The sequence below is a fragment of the Prenolepis imparis genome, unplaced genomic scaffold, assembly GCF_030444845.1.
Source record: "Prenolepis imparis isolate NDT839.2.m4 unplaced genomic scaffold, iyPreImpa1.0 SCAF_52, whole genome shotgun sequence".
In the NCBI taxonomy this organism is placed as follows: domain Eukaryota; kingdom Metazoa; phylum Arthropoda; class Insecta; order Hymenoptera; family Formicidae; genus Prenolepis; species Prenolepis imparis.
In genome coordinates, this window is record NW_028141210.1 from 120,537 (window position 1) to 148,263 (window position 27,727).

Consider the following 27,727-nt stretch of genomic DNA (forward strand, 5'->3'; position numbering starts at 1 on the left):
TAGAGTTTCTGGGATTTCGAGGGTAGGTCACAACACGACGAGTTGCTTATCTGAGGTACAAAGGCGAACTGTATTCTTGTAGAAAGAGGGGGGGTTTACAGAAAAGGGACAGTATAGCCAACTTATTAGTAGGGAATCATTCGCGCGGAGCCACCTACATGGCGCTAACTTTAAAAGTAAAGATAGTTGCGTGTAAGACTTTCGTCCACATTCCTAACAAAAATAATGAGCCGTAGTTAAAATTCAATTTATTTACAATTTCATTAATTTTGACTTGTCGATCATCATTTGATCAATTGCCTCGACGTTGACATTGGTTTTTTTAAAGTTAAAGGCATCTAATTTAATATAAAGTATATTTACCGCTCTTTATCATAAAGAGAAGCCAGCCATTTTGAAAATAATTTATTCACTCATATATTTTGATCCGACTTAAGGCTCCTGGCTCCTTTCCGACCATGTCGAAATCGTGACGTCAGAGGCGAGAAAACACACGCTAAAATTTCTTAGATGCCATTTCGAAATAAAAAAATATTTCGATGAAACAGCACTTCAGATAGCTTTAGCACACTCTTAAAAAACCCCGAAAACTATTCTTTCCCCTTTATAATCAATCAACAGCTGTAAAATGTAATATTATGAAGCCCAGTCCGTCTGGTCTTTGCACATGCGCAGTCATTCCGCATGTCAAAGTCTAATATCTCGATCATTTTACAGATGTTGGGAAAAGGATAGTTTTCGGGGGTTTTTAAGAGTGTGCTAAAGCCATCTAAAGTGCTGTTTAATCGAAATATCTTTTCATTAAAAAATGGCATTTAAGAATTTTCAGCGTGTGCTTTCTCGCCTCTGACGTCACAATCCAATATGGCCGCGGTGAGCACCCAGGAACCTTAAACAATTCTCATCATACTGCTGTTGCATTCTGCATATTCTCTGTAGATTTCACCCCTTTTGGGTGAAGGAAACGTATCGCCATTACTTCCTTTTGCAGTCAGACAATCAAACATCATTCGCATCATTATTCATCACTCATTTTAAATCGGTTTAAAAAAAAATAGAGTAAAAGAAAGCTATACAATAAATCATCACTCTGGGCTCACAAAGAACACTTTGAGATAATGATTAATAGCACAGCAATCAGTTGTCTGCCCTCTGATCTGAAAATCAAAAATGTCTCTTTTTGACTTTTCCTCGTATTATTTTATACTATAAACTGCGTTAGATTTAGCACATTATTTTCTATTTTCTATTTTAATTCAATAATGCACACAGATAGAATTTTCTTTTAGAATTTATCCTGAAAATCATCATGGGACAATATGGTATGGAAAGAATTTTATGAGAATTTCTCTGATTAATCATCATTATCACAATAAAATATAAAACATGTTTGATTAATTTTACTAAGCTGCATAGTAAAATTAATTAAACATATTTTATATTTTGTTGTGAGAGGTATTATTATTTTTATTGTGATAAGAAATTCTCATAAAATTCTTTCCATACCATATTGTCCCACGATTACCATGATTTTCAGGGTAAATTCTAAGAGAAAATTCTTTTAGTATAGTATTATTATTATAAATATTATGAGTATTATAAATGTAGTAAAATATTATAAATATATTATTATAGTAGTATTATCATTATTAATATCATTATTAATATTATATGTATAGTAAGTATGATTTATTTATACTTACAAGTTACTTTTAATAACTTTACAGTACCTCTCGACTGCATTTTCGTATTTAACAACATTTCGAATAATTCTTTCTGAAGATGAGTAAGCATAGTTCAAAGGAATTCGTTAGATTTCATGAACAAAAAATCTACTTTTTCTATTATAGTTAACAATATAGGAGAGTATATTGTTTGTTCATATAGTAATAAAAAATATTAAAACAATTATCCAATAAAATTTCAAATTATTTGTGATAAAATATTTCGTCTAGTCTCAAGCCTGCATGCAATATTGTTAATTATGGAGCTAATATATACGATTCTTTATCGTATTGAAAATGTTCGTATGCTTATACAATCAACCTGCGCAGTGGGTGTCATATTCGAAGTTTCGCTGCAAATATTTTTGTTTACTTTGCAGCACGACCGTTCGCAAGTAAGAAATTGAAAATTATTTAGCAATTACTATTAATTAAATAATTAGTAAATAATTTGAATAATATTAATTTAAATAATATAAAATATTAATTATTAAAAAATAATTAGTAATTAAATAATTATTATTCAAATATATCCGTTATTTATACAATTTTTTATGCAATATTTTATGCATTTTATATTGCACTTATATTAATCAATTTATTGAAAATATAACAAATCTATTATATATAAATATATATTGCAATATGAAAGTATGCCTGATAAAAGATGTCTGATTTTTGTGACGTTAAATATTGATAGTTTCTAAATTTTACTATGCCGAATATAACGATAGAAATACAAATCTACAAAAGTCGTTTAATAAGTGTACAGACAAAGATTTGTGTAAATAGAGAAAAATTATATGATAAATAAATATTAATAAATATTTACAGTGCTGCGGATAGTCTCGTTAAGAAACTACATTAGTAAACGAAATGCTGTGTTGAGTTCGTTTTTCTATATTGTTCACACATTCAATAATTAATTTTTAAATATGGATATACTTTGCGTTGCACAATCGCACAATAAAATAAATATATGTATAATAAGTATCTCGCGTTTTTATCACAAACATAATCAAAATAAAGAAAGTTTTATTTAACTCTTCTCTGTCTATCTTTAAAGAAAAAAATAAATCACATTTTTTTAAAATGTTGCATCTTTCTTTTAATTTTGGCACACGTGACAATATACATTTATGATTAAGATAAGGTTTTTAAAAATTAATTCTAAATTTAATTTACAAATAAGAGTAAAAAATAAAAAAATTTGTTAAACATTGCGAAAAAAATTAAATAAAACATATATGAAATCAATTTAACTAGTCACACATAATTGATTATATGCTGTCAATTTAGAATTAATTCCGAATTAGAATTCCTCTAGTTTCTAAAGTATATCTTACATTTTGTACAATGTATTGATATCTTAAAGGAAAAGGACCCCGCACAAAATACATAAAATTTTGGCTCTCAGTGGAATTGACTGAATTTTTGATATGTTGTAGTTTAAAACATTCTGATCAAAAGATTTAATAGCCTCAAGGCTAAATAATGGATAATAGTTACTGAGTTACAACCAATCAAACAACTCGCAAAGTCCTGATTTTTCGTGCTTGACTGGCTATAAATCAGTAACAAAAAATGTAATAGGCTCAAAGCTGAATAACAGATGGTTACTGATTTACAGCCAGTCAAACACGAAAAACTCTGCGCTCTGCGAGATGTTTGACTGGTTGTAATTCAGTAACTGTCCATTATTTAGCTTTGAGGCTATTACATCTTTTGATCCGAATGTTTTAAACTACAACATATCAAAAGTTCAGCCAATTCCACTGAAAGCCAAAATCCTATGTATTTTGTGCGGGGTCCTTTGGTACAAACTCTAACATATTTAAAATTGCCTATAGACTAAAGTAAAGTACAGGCACATGTTCTGTACGCATATTTTACAATTAATAATAAATTAATAATAGTAATTGTGTGTACATTAATTAGAGAATGATAAATAATAATTAAAATAATATATTATTTAATACTTATTATTTATTATATAATTTTTTATAATATTTAATATAATTATATATAATTTTTTATTTTATAATTATTTATTATACATATAATAATAAATATATGTATAATAAATATAATATAATATTTTAATATTATTATTTATTATTCTTTAAATAAAATATTAAGTTATTAATTTGTTAATTATAAATTAATTATAATTATTAATTTATTATTAATTGTAAAATGTATATGGCCAAAGCAACAAATTTTTATACTATTATAATATTTATTTATATAATAAATATTATATAATATTATACATACATAATATTTATTATATAATAGTAAAATATTAATATTTAATAAAATATAAATAAAATATTTAATTTTTTTAAATGTTTATTTTTTATATTGATTATATTATTCGTATGCTGAAAATGATTACTTTATAATTACTTTACCACGCGGTGGTGGGAGAAGACTCGACGGCAACAACAAAAGTAAATGAATATAGAAAGAATAAGAAATGTAAGCAAAATAATCTAGGAAGAGAACTTCCTTGGCCCCAGATGACCCGTTTTGGAATGATACGGCCCGAGATTCTTCCATTCGAGACCGCAGACCGGGCACGATTTCAATGTAACCCCGCGTCGGCCACATCTGTAACAGAACGGATCGTCTCTAGGGTTTGGACAATCTGAATAAAGATGGTCCGTGTTCCGGCAGTTCCAGCACATAGTCGATCTCCTGATGGAGATCTTGGATTCTGAGCGTGGATGATTGAATGCGGCGGGAAACTCGTGTCTTCGACGATTCTCGCGTCCGTCCTCGTACCGGGGACAGGCTATGTTACATGCCTTTTCTCGGAGGAGTCCTGCGTGTCGGAGATCGGCTGCGGTCAGTCCGCGTTGAGACTCCAGTTGTTTGAGTTCCTATTGTGCGTTGATCCGGGATAGCCGTTTGTGTAGACCTGTCTTTGGTCTCGGCAAAATTCTGGCCGAAGACCTCGTAGAGGTCTTGATCCACGGACCAGGTCTTTTCAGTTTGCATTCCGTAGTCCCGAGTGGTCGGGGACTCCATCACTTGAGCTCCAAAGGTTATATACGCGTTGTATAAGTAGAGCAGGCTGTCCTCCGTAAAATCGCCAGAATTGGTACAAAACTCCGGGTACCTTTGCCCTATGTCGCGGAGTAAGTCTCCGTAGCGCCGCATAAAATTTTGCCATACATTGGTCATGTTCTACGCGGCGTGTTCGCTTCGACAGCGATGAGTAATTTGGCAGCGATCTAAAAGTGCAAAAGATGGTAGAATTATAAAATCTTTGCAATTTTCCAATAAAATTATCGTCTATATCAGCGAATTTTCGTACACGACAGAAGATAGAATTTTACTAATCCGGAACAGACTATGGAATTTCGATACCAGTTTAACGGCAATGTTGTATGAGGCCGACAACAACACATGCTGTCTTCTTAATACTAAATCATCAATACTGAACACAACATTGCAACGCCGTAAATTATAATACATCGACTGCTTCTGGTAGGCTTGCTCGAGATTTTCTGATACTAATGACAATAACCTTTCCATGCGTTCTGACTATTGTGTCGGGTCTCGCGATCCTATTATAATGTCAGTCAAACAATATCCTAAAAGGAGTGTGATTAGTGCACACAATACACAAAAAAAAGACTATAGCCGAATAAGATGGTAAAAATGTCTCCGCACGAAATGACTTAAAAGTATTTGCGCAATACTTATGTACCAAAAAAAAGTTTTTAGCACGGTTCATAACCCTCCCGTTCCCCTCTTTCTCTCCTACATAACAAAAAGAACATGTTTTTTAATTTAATTTTTCTTGACGTGTTTATGCTTATAAATTTTTGATATAAAAAATATGCTAATAAGAAAAAATGTTTCTTTTCTTTACAAGAAATTTTTTTTACTTGTTTTATTGAATTGTTTAATTTTTAAAATATTCTTAAAATTAAAAAATGCGATTTTTACAAGATTCTTATAGAGGTGACGCCTTGAAAAAAATCTCGAATATTCTTCTAAAAAAATAATAATTTATGCAATTTATTCAGAATTCAGAATTATCGAGTTATGTTATAATAAATATAAGCGATGGAATGTTTATAAAATAAACATTAAAATAAATACAGATATATTAAAAATAAATTTTTATTCAGATATAATGCATAAGTTAAAATTTATATGCATTTTATGTGAAAAATAGCATAAAAATATGGTTTCTATTTTTTTTAAATATGTTGTACTAATCAGAAAATTCTGAATAAATTGCATAAATTATTTTTTGAGCGGAATATTCGAAAATTTTTTTATGGCGTCACTTCTATAAGAATCTTGTAAAAATCGCACTTTTTAATTTTAAGAATTTTTTAAAATTCAAACAATTCAGTAAATTATTTTTTAAAAACTTCTTGTAAAGAAGAGGCATTTTTTCTTATTAATATATTTTTTGTATCAAGAATTTATAAACATAAACACATCAAGAAAAATTTAATTTAAAAAAACATGTTTCTTTTGCTGTGTAGGAGAGAGAGAGGGGATAAAAATTTATAAACTGCATTAGAAAACTTTTTTGTTTAGAAGCATTGTTTAAATACTTTTAAGTCATTTTACGTGGGCACTTTTTATTATCTTATGCGGCTATAGTCTTTTCAGCGGCTATAGTCTTTTCAATAAATATATATTCTTTAATATGATATAGATATTTAGTAAAGTCAAAAGACAATTTACTCAAGAAGATATTCAGAAAGAAAATAAAGTTTTAAATAATTCACATAAATCATAATTTAAGCGATTTCGTTAATTAAAATAATAAGCAATTCATACAATCAACAGAATTTAGATAAGAAATGTAGTAAATCAACGAAACTTTAACAAGCTAATAATTTTTTAGTATTTAAAATTCAATCAACAGAGAATTTCTCATAAGAAAAAATTTATATAATCAAAAGGATTCAATTAATCACAAAAAATTTTTAGGCCGCTAATAAAACTCAATTAAGCATAATTATTCGCAATCATTATCCATAATTCATAATCAGCAATGCTCGAAATTTTCGCATTATACAGTAATAATCATGCATAAGAAAAATTAACATCAATAAAGCAATCAAATAATCCATAATATCAATAGCATCAATAATAAACATAGTTAATGATATTCTCAATATAACATAAAATTTCAATATCAAACACAAATCAGAAAATCACATCTAAAGTCTAGCCATTCTCGATCTCGATAAAATAACGTTTATCAACGTTAAGCGCCAATTTGTAATCGTTGATTATTTTTCGTCTCTTACGCACTTCGAGAGGTCGATTCTATTAATCTACACATGGCACACTTTCGACGCGATCTTTCAAATCTCTATATCTTTCAAAAATGCACAAAAGCGAAATACAAAAAATTTTAGGCGCCAGATACGGAAATCCGCATCTCACTCTGAAAAGGCGTAATTATCTAAAAGAGATTCTGTAATCGATCATGACGGCAAAATGCGCTTTTCACGGAAATTCAGTTCACGGAAATGGTACAGGAGATGCTTCGTACGGATGTGACTAGAGAGGATCGAGAATAACAAGATGCCCCAGTCAATGATAAATAGAATAATTATATAAATAATATTAAACAAAAAAAATACAAAAAAATAGAAACAAAAAAGTAAGATAAAAATAAAAAAAATAGAAACAAAAAATATAACAAAAAATAAAAGAAAAATAACAGGAAAGAGATAACAATAGATTACCGCCGTAGTCCGCTGACTGAAGTTTTGGCGGTCTCGAAGATAATTGTGATCGAGGAAAGAAAATTAACACTTGCAGCCATAATCGATAATTGTTTAACAAGTGCACGGAGCTTATTGTTAGTTGGGCCTCGGCAGCGAGTACGAATTTTTCCTTTAAATGCCAATAACTAATTTGCTTTCGATCACGATAACAACAAAGCGCGGATATAGAATATCGTGGTAGACGCTTAATAGCATAAGCAGCCGTACAGATCGATTATTAGCCGTAGCGACAATACATACGTGATCTCGGTAATAGATTGTAATCTTTCTCTAATTCCTTATTAAATTTCTTTCTACGCAACAAAAATAATTATCGGTAGCGACAAAAGAGAGTACAATAACGCATGACAACTTTCACGACGAAAAATGCAGACGCGATATATGACCTTGAATCACTTTCAGCGGAGTATTATACGACGACACACGCGGCATACAAAATATACGCACTTTACGCAATATACGCAATACACTAAGATATCGAATAAATTAAATACACGAAATATACGTGATATACGAGATATATAAGATGTACGAGCTCACCGCTTCGACAATAATACAGAGACGATAGTAGTAATACATATGCGAAGTAAAAGCGATAACATATACAAGTTAATGACTATAAATGATCAGAAGAGAGAAGTTTTCTTGAAAGACGCCGGTCTGTCGTTTAACATTTTAACCATGATAACAATATAAAAGTCGGAAATATAATAACTTACATCACCAACGCGACGATTTAATATACGACGCAGCTTATCCGAACCACGGTACTTAAAAGATTTGACTGAACGATTATGAGTCGCTCTACTTGCACCTCCGCTCTGCACGCCGGTCCACTGAACAGTGGTGGTGGTGAGTGGTGAGTGGTGAGCGAAGGGCCCGCAGAAAACATGTCGACATTAAGGGTCGGCAGGCGACCCAGGCAAACTCCGAATTGATGTTGGAGACCTCACGCGGTGACAACGCGAAACTCCGATTTCAGTGTTGCCAACGCTGAGAAACTAACTCTCAGGTTTTATGTAGTGGTGTATGTCTGTACACGTACACACACCATTGCATTGCTCACGCGGACGCACGGTAGAGAGACAAGGATCGATAATCTCGTTATCCTTGTTCCTCTACCGTGCTGATCACGTGCTCATGCTACACGCGAGATATGGCCTGAAAATGCTTTCTGGCCTTCCGTAGCAGAAGGCAGTAACGTAGCAAGGCTAATAAGCACCCACGTTTTGTAAATTTTATATACGCTTATGCACATATGTGCGTATATTATATATAAATATATATATATATATATATATCACTAAAAATTATATGTATGTTTTATAATTGTCTAATGATAAATAATAACAGTAGCATAATTGAAAGTGAATTAGTATACAATATATGTTAGACACGGGTACTTTAGACTTGACAATTTATTGCTTATACTTTTTTATCGATACTTTATGTATAGTCAGCGCGATAGAGAGACAAGAATAAGAGAACGAATATAAATTATCATTAGCTTGTAGCAATCATAGATTGACGAATATGTTGATTATTCTTCATTTCTTTTCGATTATTGATGTTATTGTATAATTTGCTCCATAAATACTTATAATGTGAAAAAACTTATGTCGAATAATGTATGATGGCTCAATGCAAGGATGTTCAGTGTATCACCCAGTAAACTAGAGTTCAAATCAATATCAATTTTTTTATAATATATTGCAATATAGAAAAATTATAAAAAAAATATATTTCGCCGATTAATTTAAACATTTTTTGAAAATATTTTAATTATTTTACTACACACACTATATAAATGCAAAATAATTCAGAAAATAAATTTAAAAAATTAATAATAAAAATCAACATACCAGCTATTTGTGTGTGTGTGTGTGTGTGTGTGTGTGTGTGTGTGTGTGTGTGTGTGCGTGTGTGTGTAGCTGCAATTGATTTATTACTTGATTAATTTATTTACGGAATTATTTTGCATTTAATATATATAGTGTGTGTAGTTGTAAAATGATTAAAATATTTTCAATATAAAAATTTTTAAGTTTATCGCCTTAAAAAATATATTTCTATGATTTTTCTATATTCCAATATATTATAAAAAAAAATTGATATTGATATATTTGAACTCAAGTTTTCTACGAGATTGAATATTCTTGCATTGAGCCATCATACGTTACTCGTAAGTTCTTACACGTTATAATAGTATTTATGTAGCAGAGAGAAAGAGATAAGAGAGAGATTATACAATATAACATCAATAATCGAAAAAAAAATCAAGAACGCTTGTCATATCTGTGTTTGTGTGTATATATATAAACTTATATATTATATATTTTATAAATAAGTTAAATATTATATGCAGACAACAATGTACAAGATGTACAGTTTGTGCCATAAAGCTCAAGCTTCAATCAATAAAATACTCCAATGAATATATATAATCAACAATTATTTTTATATAATAATAAGTATTTGAATATATAAAAATATTTAAAAAAATTTGTTTAAGATTATTTTAAAAAGAATATTTAAAATATTTTTTTAATATTTAAAATATTCTTTTTCTCAATTAAAAAAAATATTTTTTAATATTTTTATATATTCAAATATACTATACACTATAATATAAAAATAATTGTTGATTATTATATTGGATTATTAATTGATTGAAGCTCTTGCTAGAGCTTTTAACATGGCAGTAGCGTTGTTTTTTTTTTTTTTTTTTTTTTACGTGGGGGAAACCTTCAAAAGGCACCCCGGTTTTCCGGGGTAGTGTGAGATTCTTACTCACTAAAACCCCCACTGTGCATACGTTACCTGCTGCAATATAATGGCGTTGATTCAATGGTATCCACGCCTCTTCATTGAAAGTGATCCGCCCTTCAGACGTCTCCAAATCTATCTGCAACAAGCAACTCTATAGATAATATCAATATAATTATAATAAAGAAATAATTCATTATAAAATCTGAAAGGAAAACAATGTCAAATATATAATATTAAAATATCAATTACTTATAATAAAATCATAATTTTTTGCGCTTATTGGAAACACAACAATAGAAGCGCTACAACATATTGTTACATATTCTTATCCCGAAAATCGTTATATATAAATATTTAATACAAAATATTGTAAAAAATATGTAATATAAATATAAAAAAATAATATAAATAATAAGAAATGTTAATAAAAGTATAATATATGCAATTTTTTCCAATGCAATCAAACATCTATGAATTATATATTTGATTGTATTATTTTTGAGATCTTTTCTATTTTAAAGTTTTTAATGTAGTACGATTACTCTGGGTTAAAGATATATAATAATATGTATACAATGTACAGTAAACAATAGCAAGCAATGTACATATAAACATACATACATTTAAATATCTTTTCTATAATTTGAAGTTAATAAAAATTTAAATTTATGTAATTGCTATTGTTTCGGTACATATTTAATAAACAATACGAATTAATAATTCGAGTGGATCGCAATTTAAACTAAGTTAAATGATTGCGTCGCAAAGTGACCTCAACCATATTATGGGAAGTATACTTGTACTATAAAATATTTATTATTTTACATGCAACTTTGTTTGTGTTTCTATACTTTGTAATTTGTTACCCATTACTAAATATTTTTGAAAATAGTACATTGCAAAACAAATTATATTAACACTTTGCAGCGCAATTACCTCAGTTCAAATTGCGATCTAATTTGCAATGCACTATTTTCAAAACAAAAGTATAACATAAAATTTAATTGTCATAATAAATTTAATATTACATATATAAAATATAGAATGGGCCCCTCCAACGCCCATTCCCGTGAGAACGCAACCAATATTCTTTTATCGTCTCTCCGAGATTTTTATGTTATACTATATGTTCTATACAATGACGATTGCAGATAACTTGTACCATTTTATTTTATCATTGCTTATTTTTGCATAATGGCAGCAATAAAAGTTTACAAAGATGGGTTAAATAATTAAAAATATTAATTCGGGAAAATCAATAATTTGTTGCTTTCTAGAATTTTAATTAAATGACGTCTCATGCACTTTACGTCACTGGAATATTTTTCATTACAAGGATTTCCTCTCAAGGCTATAGTTGTAGCGAAAGCCGCAGCATAAATTCCACAAGAAGTGTTATCTAATTGTGTTTGTACTTCTTCGAAAATCATATCATATTCGTTTATCTTGGGATAACGAAGGCGAATATATTCTTTTTCTTTAGCATGCAATTTATCGTACGTAGTACCAGGTAAGCTGTCGTACATGTGAAGTTTGGTGCCATCAAAATAAATACATCGCCAATGATTTGTGCAATTTCCGCCAATAATTTGTAAACTTTTAGTGCTACGACTAGCTTCAATTATATGCGGGTATTCTAAATATAACACACTTTGTGTTTCAAAGCAAGAAGTCTCTCTTATAATACGTAAAAATAGATCTAACGATTCATCATTTAATTTACTATCTATGGGCAATACATTATTCTTCACTAATAAGAGTGAAGGTATTATATCATCTAACATTTTTCTTTGTCTTTTTATATCATCCTCAGTTAGATCTCTTTTTTCATTTGAGTTATAATGCAATCGTCATCTTGCTCCATTTCTGGAATAGCAACAGTGGTAGTGGTGCTTTCAATAACACTTTCCACTTTTATGTCATTTTTCTTAGCCGCTTGTGCTTCGATGACATACTGCGGTTCCCGAATAGGCATATTTCTTGCTGCTCTACTATCTATTATTTCAGGAACCAAGCAGTCCTCGTAGAATCGTTTAAGGGGGGAACCTCATTTATCGGGTCAAAAAAATACATGATTTTCACGAATTATTTTCTCAGGTATAATAACTCGAAACGCTTTGAAATTTTTATGACAATTTAATGCATAATTCAAGAGCACAGTGTAATTTTTTCACATTAAAAAAATCGATATTTAATTTAAAAATGGATGCCATGTTAATATCGCCTCGTTTATTGCTGTGTACACTCTAGCGTCCTTAATTTTGATCTGAAACAAAAAAACAAAAAGTTTTTGTAAAGTTTATGATACTAGCTTCTAGATGACGTCGAGTATTTTAAAGAAAAAGTTGAAATTGCATGTTTTTTTCGTATTTTAAAGTCGATTTTTTTAGCGAAAAATGCACTTTAAATTTAAAACTGTGTAAAAACATGCAATTTCAATTTTTTCTTTAAAATACTCGACGTCATCTAGAAGCTAGTATCATAAACTTTACAAAAACTTTTTGTTTTTTTGTTTCAGATCAAAATTAAGGACGCTAGAGTATACACAGCAATAAACGAGGCGATATTAACATGGCATTCATTTTTAAATTAAATATCGATTTTTTAATGTGAAAAAATTACACTGTGCTCTTGAATTATGCATTAAATTGTCATAAAAATTTCAAAGCGTTTCGAGTTATTATACCTGAGAAAATAATTCGTGAAAATCATGTATTTTTTTGACCCGATAAATGAGGTTCCCCCCTTAAGCAGTGCTGACATTTTTGTTTCCCAAAATCTGTCATCACGCTCGACAATCGTGTACTTCAATCCCAAGGGTGTCCACACAGCAAAAATGCAATAATTTTTTTGCGTTATGTGGAGTTGTCCCTGGAAGTAGTACGCGTGTCTTTGATTCATTCGAGTGTCATCCGTTTTATCAAACATTCTATGAATGTCTGAAATCTTATTGAGCATTGCATCGATGGGAGACACTTGCCGCGCCGCATAAGGACATTTAATCTCAACGATAGTATCGTCTCCGACAATGCCATCAGGCGTCGCAGCAAGATATGGAATATTTTCATCAATATATATTCCACAATTATCAATTTGTATCCCCAACTCCTCCTGCAATTGCTTACGTGCTATCATTTCTTTTTCTTTACCCCACTCAACAGCCGCATTCGTCAATTGAGGAGAATAAAGAATTGCTTTAACTAGATTTTTGCACGAAGTTGTTTCTCTTCTACTACAAACTTTTCCAAAGTTTGAAGCAGTGAGAAGATTTCGCCGTATGTTGTGCCACATCGGGTTTTCATGCTGATCCCGTGTAGCATACTCCAATACAGTACGATTACTTTGCTGATCTAATAACATTTGAAAATGATTACGTCTCAGCTGTTCGTACATATTACTTTCGATATCTGGCCGTTCTGCATTTGGTCCATAATCTTTATCAGCCATTATTTTAGTGAAAAATTTAGATGTACGAACAGAGAGACCTAATTCTTTCGCCGCACGTGTTCGTTTAAGCTGGTTGGCATTTTTTTTTATATTTCTAGTTTCAATGATATCTGTTTGTGTGGGTGGTTTTTTATCCATCGCACGACAAACAGAACTCAAGGCTCGCGAAGTATTATGTTGCACTACTGATGCTTTAACGCGTGTCTGGTAAGAGCCTTTCATGGCAAAATGAACGCGCTTGCCACCAATAAATTTACTAATAATTGCATTACAACTTTCAACAGAATTACTAGTAAATTGATAGAGTAAGCTATCGGCATTTTCTATTACGCGTTTCATAGCATTTTCTACTTTTTGTAATAATCCTGCACGCTGTAATTGGGGCACAAGATTTTCTTCGCCTTCTTTCTGTTGTCCATTACAGAAATATTGAAGCGAAGCACAATCTTTATGTTCACCAAATACATGGCTAGGTATATTATTTAAATCTTTGATTAATTCTGAAATTTTTATTTGCCAACTAACTTCACGATTGCGGCGAAAGGTGACAGCCTTAACCACAGCGTTTCGAATTTTCATAACGCTGTGCTCAATGACCTTTTTCAATTTTGAAATATTTCTACTACCGGTACTACTTGCCTCACGTTTTTTATTAGAAAGATTGCGGAGAAGATGATTCGTGCATTCAATCTTCTGCACAACAATATTTGGATACGGTGGAAAATCTCTCAATTTTTTTAATACGTTACTATCACCGTCACCGATATATTTACTATAAATAAGGCCATGCATTTCTAAACTAAGTCGGAAGCCTTCGAGGATTATATCACTTTCCATACTGGTGGAGCTCTGATTGCTCCCCCAATTTTTATAACATACATGCTTTTTTGCTACTGTATTAATTTTCGCTACTCTCGCACAAACAATACAATATTTATTTCGGACACCAACAAATAATACTTTTTTTGAATGATATCCCGTAATAATAGCTGCTCCGGATGGAGAATCGTAACTACCAGTATGGTAGGATCTCTTCATCCGAGCCGTCTGTTATCACGGGTATATGTGGAATGCCGTCTATGACATCTCCTCTTTCTATTGCCAAACGTTTTTCCTCTTCGCCAGCTACGCGCATTTCTTCTTCCGCGGCGGCGGCGAAGGCTTCCGACATTTTATTATGATAGTTTATATATGTTTTATTATGCATGCATGGAATATCTGCAGCAGCAAGAAGTTCTTCAAGCTGCTTATGACCAGTCCCTGTCAATATAGTACCGGAAACGATACCACTATTGACATCCAATATTCTCTCATCTGTCGGTTCACTGCAAAAGTCACCTGTGGTGTGACACATTCGACATTTGACAGAAAATTGGGTTTTCAGACCGTCACGCTTCTTTTCACTCAATACAAGATCAGTAAAACGACATTCGCCGATCCAATGAGTGGACAGTCTCTGCAATTCAGCAAAAGCATGCCCAAAATCGACGATACGTCGTCCAATCTCTTCAGAATACAAATAATGTGCGTCGATATTCCCATCAATGTGCAAAACAATATTTTCGATATCTTCGACGTCTTCAACATTTTCGACGTCTTCAACATTTTCGACGTTTTCGACGTTTTCGATATTTTCGACGTCTTCAACATTTTCGACGTCTTCAATATCTTCGATATTATTTTGCATTATACTCTCCGAATCTGTCAGTATGCATGCATCTGCTGAATTTTCAAAAAATGTATTCAACGACTGCGGTGTGAACGCATCATTATCTGTCATCACATTTCTCTCATCTGTATATGTGTGCGGCTCGTTCATCGACAAACATGTCAAATTTTTACAAAACTCACGAACGTCTGATAATGATCCTACAGATGAATCATCATCATCTAAAATATTATTTTTTTCTGATTGAAACTTCTGTGTTGCGCATGCATCGACAGATGATTGAGAAAATGTTTCTATAAAAGATAATGATGTCGACATGTCGTTATCTACATTTCTGTTATCCTCGCATGCATATAATTGGTGTGATTTACCTGGAATTTCCATGAAATCCGATACGCATCCCAATGATTTTTTTCTGGAGTCCTCATCAATTCTTTCTTGATTCACAACAAAAGAATTGTCACAAAAATTTTTGTCACGCGCTTGTCGCATGCAACGCATTTTTTTGGATAAAGACACACGTTGTGCCGAAGCTGTTTTAATCTTATTAGTATATTTAGGCATAATGAATGTATATGCTCTCTAAATAATACTAATAATACTCTAATAAATACTCTAATAACACAGAACACTCTGACACCAAAACAATACTCTATACTCTATATACTCTGTGCTACTGAAACCATATGGAAGCTTAGATCGCGTGATATAAACGATATAATTGCACTCGATAATCGATAGTACATGTTAGCGAATACATAATGGCGAACCGTGAACGTGATAAGTAATTGTTCTCTTTATTTATATATGTATTTATATATGTATATGTATATATACGTACATATTATACCCAAATATAAAAATATTGCACATTTTATATATTTATATATAAAGCATTCATTTATTCATTTATGGCATAACATTATTTTTGTAAGCCATGATTTTTTCTAACCTGTAATAACTTTTATTTGACCTTTATATATTTATCGATGTATATACATGTACGTATATAAATACATGTGCAAATATTGTATGCATTATATATATAATTAACATTTTTTGCAGCAATACCGATGCCGCCCATTCCTGGCGACTTGCCAGCGAATTTTGTGCCGCCCGTTCCTGGCCATATACAGGTGCCCCGGGGATGCATAATTTTTGTGCAAGCACCTCCAGCTGTGAGTATTTTTATAAAATAAATGTATTTAGAGAGAGAGAGAGAGAGAGAGAGAGAGAGAGAGAGAGAGAGAGAGAGAGAGAGAGAGAATAAATTTTACTATAAAAATAATTAATTTTTTTAGACTCATCAAATGGATCGTCATCGACGTTAGCGCCAACGTCGTCGTGAGCGGCGGCAACAGCAACAGGGGCAAATGCCTCCGCTACCACCGCCGCCGCCAGCACAATATCCGCCGCCGCCACCGCCACAATTTCCGCTGCCGCTGCCACCACCACAAGGTCCGCCGCCGCCGCCACCACAAGATCCACCACCACCGCCGCCGCCACCACAATTTCCACCGCCGCCGCCACCACAATTCTCACCGCCAACATATTTTAAAAATAGGGGTTGGGGGAAGAAGGGGATAAAGAGGTCGAGGTCGAGGTAGAAAACAAGGAGGAAAAATTTTTCAATTCCATTTTCATTAATATTATTTTATGTAATAATATTAATGAAAATGGAATTGAAAAATTTTTCTTCCTTACCTTGACTCACCGCCTTCTGGTCATTGTATTTTTTTAATATGTGAAAACATTTCTAGCTTTTATTTTCCACAAATAGCTTTTTCTGCATTTTAATAAAATAGATTACAAAAAAATAAAATATACTTTAGAAGGAAATAAATCTCTGTAAAAGAAAGATTCTTTCAGAGAGGATGAAGAATTTATTTTGTGAAATTGCAAGTTTCTTTAATTTTTGAATTGACTTTAGAAAGATTAAAATTTTTTATACTTAATATTTTCATCATTTAAAAACGATTGTTTATTCCAGATTAATTTTTATTACATTATGATGCTATAGATCATATATAGAAAAAAAACATCTCAAAGAGAGTTCAACACAAGAGACTCTCACTACATAATATTAATTTTATGCTGTGTATACAACATCCATGTCACAAAATTCAATTTCTATGACTATGTAAATATAATTACATGTAATGTAATGTAATCCTCTTTACAATTCATCACTAATGAATGTGTGGAGCAGTTTTAAATAAAAAAATTAATTAAATTTTGATCATGGATTATTTGATTATTATGTGCAATTTTCAATGTTGTAATATACTGGTCTTTTCTAATCTAAGCGTTTCTAAAGATGTGTATCAATATTATTATTATTTCTTTATGATATTACCACAATGCCACGAATGCTAACTTATATTACTCTCTATGATATAAAAAACATCTGTATATTATATATTATATGAATCACTTCAATAATAAGATTAGAATCAGAATAGACACAATTATCTTCAAGCCAAACTTTTAGATGCTATAATAGACAATTAATAAAAATTATTATGAGAACCATGATAAATAAAGAAATAATCATTCGAGTGCCAATTACATCTCGTTACATAATGGATCATACAATGATCGATAATATAAATTACATATGGAGAATGCCATTAAGTGACTGTCTTGCAAAAATATAAACTGCGAGTCAAATTATATTGCAAGCTATGTCAAAGTAATGTATGCACTATACCGGCTGCTCATTTTCCGGTAAGTCTAAAATCTCCCCGACAAATTCCGTCACATTTGTGTCCTTCTGAGCATGTTCTACAATAAAGTCGAGTTCTAACAATTGACTGTAATTTGGACGGGCAGTGTAATTCTTCATTAGACTGAAAACAGATAGAATTATACATGAAAATAATAATATTTTATAATATTTTTTAATAATATTTTATAATATTTGTTTCATTGCTTCTAAACATTCAGCTAAAAGAGCAGTTGAGACTATTCGAATAAAAAATATTTCATCTTATTTTGCAAATAATATAATATTTATATATAATATATTCTTTTCTACATGTATTGTTTTATATATATATAGATACACAATTGCAGCATTTCAAATTTCATTTAGATTTTGTCATAAAATGTTTTCCTATCGGGGTATATATTTCTAAAATAAAGAAATATAATAAATAATATAATTATAAATTATAGGTATACATATTTCTAAAAAGATTATTTCTCATTGTTAGTCATATTCGTGATACAAGAGAGACAAAGACAGAATGCGATAATCTCTCCTTGTCACTCTTGTCAGTATGTTACCACGAAAATTCCCCATGAGCTGCTCTTAGATATAGATCTAGTGAGATTCTTTCATATAAGATTTTGCATCGAAGAAGTCACGTAGCTTCATGAAATTTTTTTTATATATTCTTTATATAATAAAGCAAGTCGCCAAAGCGCCGGATTTTGCATTTTCGCTCTTAAAAATTTATAATAAATAAAATACGGACTCGCGGCTAACCCAACCTTACCCGTTGCTAGCTGCGCGTTTCCCCAAAGTTTATTATAAATTTTATTTTTATCTTTTTTCCAAAAAATAGATCTTTGGCGAGTTGCGGGCAATTCTACTGATTAGAAATATCGCAAATTTAATCAGATTTTGGCTAATATCTTATATGAAAGAATCCGTAATTCCCGGCGGCCGATAGGCGTCTCCACCATGTCTACTGCCGACATGGACATAGGAATAAAGGGACGGAGTATAAACCTCTACTTTAGGCGAGGGGAGTGAAGCCGCTTCCGGGGAGCGGGGAACACGGTCACGTGGTACTTTGGTGCCGCATTGGTAATTGGTTCTAGCATAAATGCGCGAAATTTGAAAATGAGACATTTAGTTTGTTTACAATTATAAATGTGTGATAGAATATTTTGAGTAAAATAGAGAAACAAAGTGTTTTATTTATAAATCAGCATATTGAAATGTTAATGGTGTTAATGCATGTCATCGAGATGTCAGAATTAAATGATAAAAAAAGTTAGAATCTATAGATATGAAAAATCTTTATTGTTTTTGTTTTAGTATTTAATTTTGCAATTAATTGCAATGAATTCAGTAAAATAAAACTATTTATAAATAGAAATAACTAGAAGAATATTTATGATTATTAAGATTTTTAAGATTAGAAAATTATTTTTCACTTTTCTGCATTTAACAATGTGATTTAACGGATTTTGCAACAGCATATAACTTGCCCATGGAAGTAAGTATTGGTTACAGTTTTATAATAAAATATTAAAAATTTTATTATAAAATGTTAATGTAAATACCTAAATATTGATAAATAATTCATTCTTTAATAAATTGTACAACTGTCAATATTTATTGCATAAAGAGATTAGGATGGTATTATTAATAACAAAATTATTTTTTATCAATTTTATTACATTTATTGACCTTTAAATAAAATTAGCTTATTAAATACATGTCGCATACTCATTGGCGAATAATAATGTAAAGTTAGAGCAAATGATCTAAGTCGACTATCAAATTGTTTGTTTACAGGTTTTCCTCTATTTTTAAGCAATTGTCTTTCTAATATTTTAGAATTTGACCCACCTATGTCTTGTAATATTTGCAATTCTTCAGTCCCTAACATATTGTTTTTCTTGAGTTAATTAAGAATTGCCTCCAAAGAGATTATTCGTGATTCCTTTCGTCGAACCTTCTGTTGCAAAAGTTTAAACTTTTTTGAAAAAGAGGTTTTTGTGTCTTGCAATTTTTTGTGGAGGTATTCCTTTTCAAGAGCGTTATGGTCTCTCTTTGGTGATGTATTTGTTGACTGATCCGCAACTAAAAAATTTAAAAAATATAATGTATAACAAATTTTAATTTTTTAGAAAATTGTTACACATATTATATTAAATAAGATGAAATATTTCTTACAATGACTGCATCCAGGGATAGGAGATGTGGCTCTATCAATTTTTAAAGTATTACATACAGAACTTGATGCAATAATACCATCATTTGGAACATTCTCAATCACACGTTCTAGCAAGTAAACATAAGATACAAAGCAATATATAAATAAAACTGCATAATCTTGTGCCATACAATAAATCAGACAGTTGGGAAAGTTATTTGATAAAAATAATGCCACTACTAACTTGTAAACAGAAAAAAATTATAATAATAATGGCATTACAAATAACGTATTATTTCTCAATCCTGATAATAATAATACTATTTGATACCTATATACGGTAGTGCATTTGGTCGAAGTCTCTTTGTACCATATAAAAAATTAAAGGCATCTTCTGCAAAATGTGCGGAACAAATTCTTGCTCCAATAGGAACTAATTCCGCATTTAGCTCTAGTATATTCAACCAAAGCAATTTTGCTTTTTCATTCTTTGGAAATCTATTAAAAAATAAATGTGTTACTTTATATTATATCATTTCTCTTATTTTGATAATACAATATAATTTTCATATATGCTAATAAAATATGATTTTTCTTACCGGTGATATGAGACATTATTTATATTTTTTCTTTTATTTGTCCCAAAACGAGACGACTTCTTGTACGATTTTTACAATTTTTTACAATGCACTGTGGCATTGTAAAAACAGTATATTTTTTCTTTGAATTATAACTCAATAAAACTGTTCTGACACTTCCATGACACTTCTGACTCTCGATGAAAGATTGCGCTTGCGCGATCACAACCAATCGCCAATGCGGCACCAAAGTACCACGTGACCGTAGTTCCCCGCTCCCCGGAGACGGCTTCACCCCCCGCAGCTATTGCTCTGTCCCTTTATTCCTATGTCCATGACTGCCGACCCTTAAGGGTCGGCAGGCGACCCAGGCAAACTCCGAATTGATGTTGGAGACCTCGCGCGGTGACAACGCGAAACTCCGGTTTCAGTGTTACCAACGTTGAAAAACCAATTTCAGGTTCTATGTAGTGGTGTATATCCGTACACGTACACACTATTGCATTGCTCACGCGGACGCACAGTAGAGAGACAAGGATCGATAATCACGTTATTCCTCTACCGTGCTAATCACGTGACATGCTACACGCGAGATACGGCCTGAAAATGCTTTCTGGCCTTTCGTAGCAGAAGGCAGGAATGTAGCAAGGCTAATAAGCACCCACTTTTTGTAAATTTTATATATGCTTATGCACATATGTGCGTATATATAACAAATAGTATCAAAAATTTATATATATTTCTCCAAATTGTACAATGATAAATAATAATGATAAAATAATAATTCGCAGAGTGAACTAATATACAACATGTAAGACACGGGCGCTTATTAGACTTGGTAATTTATTGCTTTTTTACTTCTACTTTTTTATCGATATTTTATGTATCGTCAGCGCGATAGAGAGACAAGGAGAGAACGAGTATTTTAATTCTTGTCTAACATGTAGTGGCAATTGTAGATTTATAGGCTAACAAATATGTATTACTTAATTACTTTTTGATTATATTGATGTTACTGTATAAGAATACTTGCTCCATATAAATCGTGATGTAAAGAACATACGATGAGTAACATATTATAAATAGCTCAATGCAAGGTGTTCGGTCTGTCACCCTGAAGACTCAAGTTCAAGTCTATCGATATGATTTTTTTTTATAATATATTAGAATATATAAAAATTATTTTAAAAAATATATTTTTAAAGGCGATTAACTTTAAGAATTTTTAAATATTGAAAATATCAATTATTTTACAACTATCATATACATAAAAATGCAAAATAATTCCGTGAATAAATTAATGTATCCTGTAATAAATCAATAACTAATATATATATATATATATATATATATATATATATATATATATATTGATTACTGATTTAGAGAGATAGATTTATTACTGGATTAATTTATTTACCGAATTTTTTGCATTTATATATACAATATGTTTGTAGTTGTAAAATTATTGAAATATTTTCAATATTTAAAAATTCTTAAGTATCGCCTTTAATTAATAATTTCTATATATTCCAATAATAATAAATATAAAAAAAAAATATATACCGATAGACTTGAACTCGAGTTTTCAGGGTGATAGACCGAACACTTTGCATTGAGCTATTTATATGTTATTCATAAGTTTTTTATATTATTTTTTATGCAGCTGATATTTTTATACAGTAACATCAATATATAATCAATATATAATGAAATCAAGATAACACATACTTGTCAATCATATATATATATATATATATATATATATATATGCATATATATATAAACTTATAAATATTTTAAATATTCTTTCTAAATTATATATGTATAATAATCTTTAAAAAATATATATATTTTAATATTTAATAAATCATTATTCTATAATTTGAGATACATAATATATGCGAGATACGGCATACAATAAGATACAATTAGATATTGGATATATAGAATTATTGGATATATAGAATTAGATAAATAGGAAGATATTGTTAGGAGCAAGATCTAAGATATCGCGTTATCCTCGTTTTACATATACAGAGAAACAAAGGTAATACGATAGCCGGTTCTTGTTGACATTATCTTTCAATAATCGCATCCGTGTGCTCAACATATTAGTATCTGTGCCTACATGGACGCTACTACATACGTAATGCAAGAGAGACAAAGACAGAACGATTATCTCTCTCCTTGACAAGCTGTCAGTATGTTACCACGAAAATTTCCCCAGTTTCTTAGATCTAGTGAGAATCGTATCGTCCAGATTTCTCATCAAATAAGTGACATAGCTGCGTGTTTTTTTTTAAATATATTCTTTATATAATAACCCAGGTAGCAAAATGATATCAAAATGATATTAAAAAGACAACCCAAAAAAGATACGGATGACTTTTTAGTTGGCAAAAAAGATACCTTTTTGTGGCATAAATAGTATAACTAATGTCCGCTTGGATGACAACTTATTTGTATCCGAACGCCAACTGTAAGACAACTTATAACGGTGACCAAATTACCAACATATGGTCAACCTTTATCAGTTACCAATACGTCAACATAAAGTTATCGAAGTGTTAAAATCGAAAGATATCTTTAAGATATAAAATAGACAACTAAATTAGATATCTTTAAGATATAAAATAGACAACTAAATAAAGGTTAATAAAAAGACATTTAAACAATATCCAGCAAACACAAAATAATAGTTATTATAAGTTCTAATTTCCTAATAATCTCTACAATAAATATAACTGTTGTATAACATATGCCTTGGTATATATATACAGTTATATAATTATTATATACCAAGGCATATATGTTATACAACAGTTATATTTAATTGTGTTGATTGAGAAATTAAAACTTTTGATATTATAACTATTACTTTGTGTTTGCTGAGCGTCAATCATCATAGTAATAAATATATATACATGGAATAAATGGAATAGATTAATAATTTTAGTTAACAATTAATCATATTATGTACATTTGTATTTCAAATAAATTTTTATTACTACCTGCTCACTCAAGATTATTTAGAATCAATATATTTTATTCATAATAAGCCTAGCAAAAACAGAGTACATTAGGAACTTTGATTATTAATTAACTACAGAACTAGAATACACAAATGATATAGAATGATATAGAAATATTATTCGTTATCCTTTAAAAAAAATGTATGTGTTATAATTCTTATACGAGCAAAATTTATATTGCAAGATTTATATTAATATTAAGTATATGTATAATATAGTAAATATTTTTACTGGTGTTGGAGACGTTCTCGTCGTTTGTCAGCAGCTTTTATTCGATCGCCTCCACGGCGAAGCCAATCGGCAATTCGATCCTCGACAGTTTTTATTGTTGTTCCCGAAAATATGTTACGTATTACATCTGAAAAAATTAATGATCAGATTATAAATATTATCAGTATAATATCATGAGACGTAGTAATTTCTTCACGACGAAGAACTAGATAAGGCCTCAATAAGGGGTTTGTTCTTTATTGTTGCACTGGTGAACTAGTGCAGACTGTTGCAGTAAGTTAGAATGAAACAAAATATATTTCTCTCACTCTAACTTATTGCACTAGTTCATCAGTGCAGCAATAAAGAACAAACCCAAGGTCTACAATAGATGATTTTAAGTTCTAAGCCTTAAGAAATTGACCAATCATCGTCAAGTATGAAGAGAATACTCGACTGTGATTAATCTATTTCTTAAAACTAAGAACTTAAAATTTTATTGTAGACGCCGCTTAAGACTGCGATTTCACTTAACATTTGTCGACGTTGTTGGATGTTTCGATAAATTATTGTGTAAAAAATATGAGGTTTCTACCAGAATTTTAAAAATTTTCTATCCAATGATCAATCGATATACGTCCGACAACGCCGACAAATGTTAAGTTTTGAAATCTCAGTCTAAAATATTAAAACAATATTTATCAGTATATATATATATGTGTGTGTGTGTGTGTGTGTGTGTGTGTGTGTGTGTGTGTGCGCGCGCGCGTGTGCGTACGTGTGTGTATACACACGTACCAATAATGAGAAATGGGAACGTAAATTTGGATATTTTTGGAACGTTCTCGGCTCCGAGAGTCCAAACGACTTTTTGAGTTAAATCATCTGTCATAACTACTTCCATTGAAAATTTAACTGCTTTTTGGACTGTTTTCCCACCGATGTCTTGAATTTTCTGCATCTGGAAGATATGGATTAAACACTTAAATTATTAAATAAACGATATATTAACGCAGTTTAAGAATACTCGTATACTTACAAACTGATTTCGCATTTGCTCATTATTTTTTAGATCCAGATCAAATTTTTTTAAGGCGTTAATATTGTCGAATGGCATCGGGGGCAGAAGTAAATAATTATTGCGTTTCGGTAATTCTATTGCGTTAGAATTACGTGCTATTTCTAACAATTCATTTAATTTTCGTAATATTATAGTTTCGAAACGTTTATGCTCTTCTCGACAATCATCTGAAAAATAAAATAATGATCTACAGATATAAGACTGACGTATCCCACGGAGCGGATTACGTGGAAGCGGAACCAGCGGAACCAGCGGATCGCCAATTACGAAATTATTCCGCTAGAGCTCTTCGATCGGGCTCCATCAGAATAATTACGCGATTGGCGATCCGCTAGTTCCGCTTTCGCGTAATCCGTTGTATGAGGCATCAACCTAAGGCTGGAGTCCCATGGAGCGGAAATACTCAGCGGAACGAAACGAGATCACCAATCACGGGATTGTTTCAACAGAATCTTTGAAAGGGCTCTATCAGAATGATCTCGTGATTGGCGATCCCGTTTCGTTCCGCTGAGTATTTCCGTCCATGGGACGCCGGCCTAAGGGCCGGTTGTTCCAACTCTTGATAAGTTTTACCCGACAAGTAGCATATCTTTGTCTCTTTTTTTTAAAACTTATCTGAAAAGAAACGAAAATATGCTACCTGTCAAGTAAAACTTACCGAGAAGTTGGAAAAATCAACCCTAAGTGTTATAAAAAGTTTGTTATACTTACTGCAACATGCTGCATTGTGTGCAGAATTTTCTTCATTTACTTCATTTTGAATTGTATCTTCTTCATCTTCTACATCCTCTTCATTGTTTTCTTCATCGAAAAGTTGTCCCGAAGGACATGCCTCCACTATATCTCCAGCTGCAGAGTAAAAGATTTTTGTGTCAGGTTTATTCTATTTCGAATATAATGTTGGGATAGTTCATCGATGCTAATTTTACTTTGCTCTTCCTCCTCTTCCAATTCCATACTGTCTATTGGGACGCCTTTGTTGGAGAAAAATAATGGTTGAATACCTTTCGATTTCTTATTTTGCACAGTAACATTTTTGTTGTCTATTATTCTAATATTAGAACAGGTCGATGCTATGTTAGCGCTTTCACTTTCTACAACATACAAAAATTACAACATAAAATGTTTTTATACATAATTTAAACCTTATATAATTCTTCATATTAAATATTTAATACATAATATATATATATACCTATAAAATTGGTAGGCGGAAGATACATAATCTTTGGATTAGCTGCAAAATGTAAAAAATTTAATGTAAAATATTACTATGTACATTAATAATCATTCCAATTGATAAATACATTGAAGTATAATCAAATACTTACACAATTCTTGAGATAGTTTTGAATTTAGTCTCTTGAACTTATTCTTCTGAATATTAGTTGCCATAATAGTATCCTACACGCAATATATATATAAGAACAAATCAAATCCATAACAATATAAAACCAAATAAAATTAAATCTGCAATCTCATTCATGCATTTATGCCAAATTAATAAAACAACCAATTTAAACAATAAGATAATATAACATGACAGCAAAAATACCATGAAGTGAATATTAAATACATTATGACATAAATCCAAATATCTAAATTAAATACATATCAAGATATAATCAAAATAAAATTTGCAATCCATGTATCTATGTTAAATCTATGAAATGAGTATATATAAATGGAACAATGTTATAAACTGTTACCAAGAACACCATAAAGCCAGATAATATCAAACATAAGAACAATCAAAATAAAATTAAGTAATTTGTCATGCAAATAAAAATAAAATCAAAATAAAATCTGCAATCTCATCTCCATGTATCTATGTCAAACCTGTAAAATGACCAATAAAATATAGTAGAGTTGTGTCACATATAGATAGTCGAGAAAATGCAACAAATCGTGGGCGCTCACGGCGATTCTTCTGATGTAAAAATTGGATTGAAAGATTGTAAACAATTTTATCTGACGTCTCATGATGTTAAATCTGTAAATGGAAACATTTCATTACATGTTCTAAATTGTAATGGTTCTAAATATCATATGATAAAATATAATCTCATGCAAACATGATAATGCGACAGTCAGTCAATGTGATTTTTATCATGTAGTTAGGTGCAAATAAATAATAATAATAAGAAAAAAAAGCCGGAAGATATAATGTTTTTATGTGTCGCTGTGAATCATAGGGAAAATAAATACACAATCAGTGTTATATGGAATAACAAAGCCTTTTCTGTCAATGCAATCTATATTCCATGTTTGCAATTCGGAAAGTTCGCGTGCTTTAAAAATACCTAAATTGCGAGAATCGCACGGATAATTAGCAATAGAATGAATATTTATAAATTTACGACCAATAATAACAGGAATCCCATCGCGGTAACATATATGTTGAATGAGAACAACGCTCTTATCCGATAGATAGCAACAATTATTAGGACTCTTGTCAGTTAATAAAAAATCTCGAAATTTAATCTCCCCATGGAGATCAGTATATCCTTTCGGAAATTGATAATCTAACCGATTCTTCTTTTTGTTT

The 27,727-nt window shown here is 30.8% G+C and overlaps 2 protein-coding genes and 2 long non-coding RNA genes across 5 annotated transcripts; 1 reads left to right on the forward strand and 3 right to left on the reverse strand.

Annotated features, from left to right (window-relative positions):
- Positions 1-3,913: 3,913 nt before the first annotated feature.
- Positions 3,914-8,412, reverse strand: LOC145947193 (uncharacterized). Of its 2 annotated transcripts, none has more exons than XM_083056989.1 (2): positions 8,218-8,412; positions 3,914-4,963 (listed from the first exon to the last, which is right to left on the reverse strand). In XM_083056989.1, exon 2 carries the CDS (start codon positions 4,911-4,913, stop codon positions 4,527-4,529), a length of 387 nt encoding a protein of 128 aa, XP_082913115.1. In that variant the 5' UTR covers positions 4,914-4,963; positions 8,218-8,412; the 3' UTR covers positions 3,914-4,526. The 2 variants fall into 2 exon arrangements, with proteins under 2 accessions (XP_082913115.1, XP_082913116.1); XM_083056990.1 differs by lacking the exon at positions 8,218-8,412 and adding an exon at positions 5,047-5,525.
- A 3,316-nt stretch (positions 8,413-11,728) lies between these two features.
- Positions 11,729-16,752, forward strand: LOC145947199 (uncharacterized). Its single transcript, XR_014427135.1, has 3 exons — positions 11,729-12,032; positions 16,449-16,561; positions 16,685-16,752. It is a non-coding gene; the product is annotated as an uncharacterized LOC145947199 (long non-coding RNA).
- A 3,037-nt stretch (positions 16,753-19,789) lies between these two features.
- Positions 19,790-21,197, reverse strand: LOC145947189 (uncharacterized). The gene is made up of 4 exons (XR_014427134.1): positions 20,875-21,197; positions 20,607-20,773; positions 20,296-20,403; positions 19,790-20,202 (listed from the first exon to the last, which is right to left on the reverse strand). It is a non-coding gene; the product is annotated as an uncharacterized LOC145947189 (long non-coding RNA).
- A 2,821-nt stretch (positions 21,198-24,018) lies between these two features.
- On the reverse strand, positions 24,019-26,270 carry LOC145947194 (uncharacterized). Its single transcript, XM_083056991.1, has 5 exons — positions 26,109-26,270; positions 25,891-26,028; positions 25,138-25,346; positions 24,897-25,059; positions 24,019-24,246 (listed from the first exon to the last, which is right to left on the reverse strand). The coding sequence occupies exons 1-5, from the start codon at positions 26,134-26,136 to the stop codon at positions 24,116-24,118; spliced, it is 669 nt and encodes a 222-aa protein (XP_082913117.1). The 5' UTR covers positions 26,137-26,270; the 3' UTR covers positions 24,019-24,115.
- Between the last annotated feature and the right edge of the window lie 1,457 nt (positions 26,271-27,727).

Bases quoted from the DNA above. Each gene is read 5' to 3' on its own strand.
- LOC145947193 (XM_083056989.1), bottom strand. From the start codon at position 4,913: ATGACCAATGTATGGCAAAATTTTATGCGGCGCTACGGAGACTTACTC.
- LOC145947194 (XM_083056991.1), bottom strand. From the start codon at position 26,136: ATGGAATTGGAAGAGGAGGAAGAGCAAA. The intron at 25,347-25,890 runs GTAAGTATAACA...TTTATTTTTCAG, and splicing joins ACACAATGCAGCATGTTGCA to ATGATTGTCGAGAAGAGCAT. The intron at 25,060-25,137 runs GTAAGTATACGA...CATATCTTCCAG, and splicing joins AGCAAATGCGAAATCAGTTT to ATGCAGAAAATTCAAGACAT.